The sequence below is a fragment of the Sinocyclocheilus rhinocerous genome, unplaced genomic scaffold (genome assembly GCF_001515625.1).
Source record: "Sinocyclocheilus rhinocerous isolate Xijiao unplaced genomic scaffold, SAMN03320098_v1.1 scaffold994, whole genome shotgun sequence".
NCBI lineage: Eukaryota > Metazoa > Chordata > Actinopteri > Cypriniformes > Cyprinidae > Sinocyclocheilus > Sinocyclocheilus rhinocerous.
The window spans coordinates 96,532-99,980 of NW_015655381.1; the positions used below are offsets into that span (position 1 = coordinate 96,532).

At 39.9% G+C, this 3,449-nt stretch overlaps 1 protein-coding gene across 1 annotated transcript; it reads right to left on the minus strand.

Annotated features, from left to right (window-relative positions):
* Positions 1-1,954: 1,954 nt before the first annotated feature.
* LOC107717968 (DNA-binding protein inhibitor ID-1-like) lies at positions 1,955-3,054 on the minus strand. Its single transcript, XM_016524876.1, has 2 exons — positions 2,576-3,054; positions 1,955-2,461 (listed from the first exon to the last, which is right to left on the minus strand). The coding sequence occupies exons 1-2, from the start codon at positions 2,924-2,926 to the stop codon at positions 2,426-2,428; spliced, it is 387 nt and encodes a 128-aa protein (XP_016380362.1). The 5' UTR covers positions 2,927-3,054; the 3' UTR covers positions 1,955-2,425.
* Between the last annotated feature and the right edge of the window lie 395 nt (positions 3,055-3,449).

Here is a 3,449-nt window from a genome sequence, read left to right on the forward strand (position 1 = left end):
CATTTTTATCCATTTTATTGCATATGAATGATTGAACTCTTCTCTGTGGACACACTGTTTTAGATGTAGTGAGAGGACATTAAGAAACACAGATTTGGTACAATAATGAGAAAATTTAATTTAAGGTGATAATTGTGTTAAATACATTCTATTATTAATCCCTCATGACATTTAAAATTGAACATATTTTTTATTTTTTAAAGCTAATAGCAGTTACCCTTGCTGGACAGGTTTTGTCCCACTTCTCAAGATATGCAATCTACAAACTGTTAAAGTGGCTTAAAATTACTAAATAAGAATTTAATTAATCTAAATGTACCTAAATACTTAAAATATTTCTGTGAAGTATAGGGTACATAAAATATTGTTAGTTAATAATAAAAAGTGGTAAGTCAAAGCAAAATCTTCATAAAACCAACGTGTGTGTGTGTTTGGGATGACGTGAAACTGAAGTTCACCGTGTAGCCGCAGAGGGGCGCTAGAGGCTAAAATGTCCAGCTTCACAACTACACCTCGAACTTTATCCTTGATAAGGGGTTTGTCTTCATCTACCGCAATAATAATAGGGCGTAAGTAGCATCCAATTACAACGATGAGCGTAATGATTTATTAAAACGGATGTAGCCTACAGATTATCCATCACTTTTCCGTCTGAGAAAAGTTTCAGTATACAAACATGCTGGCTAAACGCCTCTTAATTAACATAAAATTGCCTTTTGCCGCAATTAATTTAAAGTATTTCACACTGGCCTAAAAAACAACATGATCCTTTTGTCTACTGTTTTCAAAGCGCGTGTTGCTGAGCTTTAGTTGACGTTTTATTGGAAATGTTGGCTGTAGTGTGTGGCTCAATGTTTAAAGGCGCAAAGTTCTTTTTAAAAGACGCTTTCGTTGTAGTATGTGGGAAACTATACAGAGGGAGCGAGAGTTCCTTGGCCGTGTTCCCGGCCCATCTGCAGCCCGGGCTTGCGGATTACTGTTTGTTAATGTTTCAATCAGCTGTGTGCCGAGGAATGTGGAGCGATTTAACCTGAACTTCCCCAGGTGTGCGGCGGCGCCGCTCAGTCTGCGCCCTCCCCTGCCCTTGGCACAAAGCGATCACACAAACACAATCACACACACTGGCCGAGCCGCACATCGCGAGGACTGCAGCTGCGCGCATCACACCGCAGGGAAATGAGAAAAACATTGCACCAGGGAGACGGAATAAATCTTATAACGAACTGCCTTTTTCTCGGAAAACACTTAACCCTTCCGCTACCCGGCTTTTAAATACTGGGATGCGTAAAAATCATAGAGTTTAGAAAGTGTTTACAAAAATCACTAGCTAAAAATGACTAATAAATGAAATATTTATTTTTTAAAACTAATTACTTATACATATAAATTATTTTATTCATTTAGCCCAATTTAATTGGACATTAGTTAACCTCTCTTCCATCCTATAGATATTTAATGCACTTTTTTTTTTTTTGCTGTTTGTTTATCGGCTTTTCATTGTTATTGTCAATGTAGTTATATTTATCAGTTTTATCTGAAGATTAAAAGTGGCTATTTTTTATTTATTTAGGCTATTTAAAAAAAATCAACCTACTATCAAAAGTTTGATTGCTAATTTTAAGTTTTGTTTGCCCTTAAAATTTACAATCTGAAGTGATAAGTTCACTTTCAATTTAATTACTGATGAAGCAAATCAAGTTGAAATTGACAAAAATCAAACTGTAATGACAGAATTGTCAGGTTAAATGTTAACAAGGATATTATAACTTGAAAACATGTTACAGCTTAATGTGTTAACTAAATGACCTCTAACCTTGTGAGACCAATTCATTTTAGATGTCAGTAAAACTGACCAACTAAACTTTTTTTGAACAAAGTAAACAGCATTTTCTCAACTCAGCCCAACTTCCATCCATTCATTCTCACACCCAAAATGGATAAAACAAGTCCGAAATAGGTCTAATTTTCTTGTTTTTAATTAAAAAACACAATATACATTGTAAAAAACACAATAAGGCATTCACATCATATGTCATTGTAATATACAATACATTCTTTCGCTCAGTAATCTGAGAAAACTTTACAACAAAATAGACATTTTTCTAAAAAGTTATCAAAACATTGGAGAAACTTTGACCGAAAGGGAAATGCATGAACTATAAGTGAATAATCGCCATGGATTCCACAGCTAACACACATCGATATGTTTGGGAAGATCTCAGAGAGAACGTCACACTTCAGTTCTCATGTCCACGGGTTTTGTGACTCTCTACTGAAAGCTGTTTTCCTCTACAACAGGAGAAGGAGATCCTCCCAACACAGTTCAAGGCGTCACACGGTGGTTCTGGTCCATCATCACCTCCGCGCACCTTGTTCATTCTTCGCGATGCTCCGATCAGTTGACGTGAAACCGGGATCATCAACTTTAACGGCACATGATTCGGTCATCTGAACAGCCATTCTGCAAGACAAGAGGGGAAACATCATGAGTTGAGTCTTTCAGACATGCTGCTTTGAATAGGTCATTTATTTGAACGCAAAGCATCATATTCTAGCCAATACATTTGATATTTACCTCAACAGAAATGCTGGCCAGTTCCGCGTTCAGAGTCGTGAGGGGCGTCCGGGGAGCGGAGCTCTGGTTCTTCTTGCTTTCCAGCTCCACCTGCAAGTCCCAGATGTAATCAATAACGTGCTGCAGGATCTCCACCTTGCTGGCTTTCTTGTTGGTCGGTAGCGTGGGCACCAGCTCTTTCAGTTTGCTGTAGCAGTTGTTCATGTCCTGCAGAAACATGGTCATCTGCTCGTCCAGCAGCGGGATCTTGCATTTGGAGATGGTCAGGCTCTGTTCGGAGAGGCAGCGGACAACATCCTCCCCTCCAACTTTGCTGCTCTTCAGCGCGCAGGTAGGTCCCACAACTTTCATTTTGGCTGTAAAGGTTGACGGTTAAGTCAAAGGGAATGAGCTGAAGCGATAGGCTCGTACTCCTTTAGGGTCTTGAGTCGTCGAGAGTGCGATGACAGTTCACCACATGCTTGCAGAGCCGAGTTGTTCGGTATTTAAAGGATGTCGGTGCTTGTGGGAGTCACCAAACACTCGTGTTTGCAGGCTCGGGCCAATGGGGTTTCACCGGAGTCGCTCGCTGAGCCAATGACAGCGCAGCTCCATTATCGCAGTTACAATATGCTTGGGGGATGGTGTTACAAATGGAAACAAATGTGTGTCTCCTGCGAATGATCTGTGGATATCCAGCTGTCCGTGCACTCCACAGGTGAAGCAGACAGATCAAGCGGAGGGTGGGGGTGGTCGAGGATCAACAGACAACAGTTATTACTTTCAAATGAAACAAGCTTTCTTCGTATGTGGGCTGCTTCAAGAAACAAAGCACACTGTAAAATGTTTCTTCACCATCTTTGTTTCCATCCATTTAATTTGCCACAGTCATTTC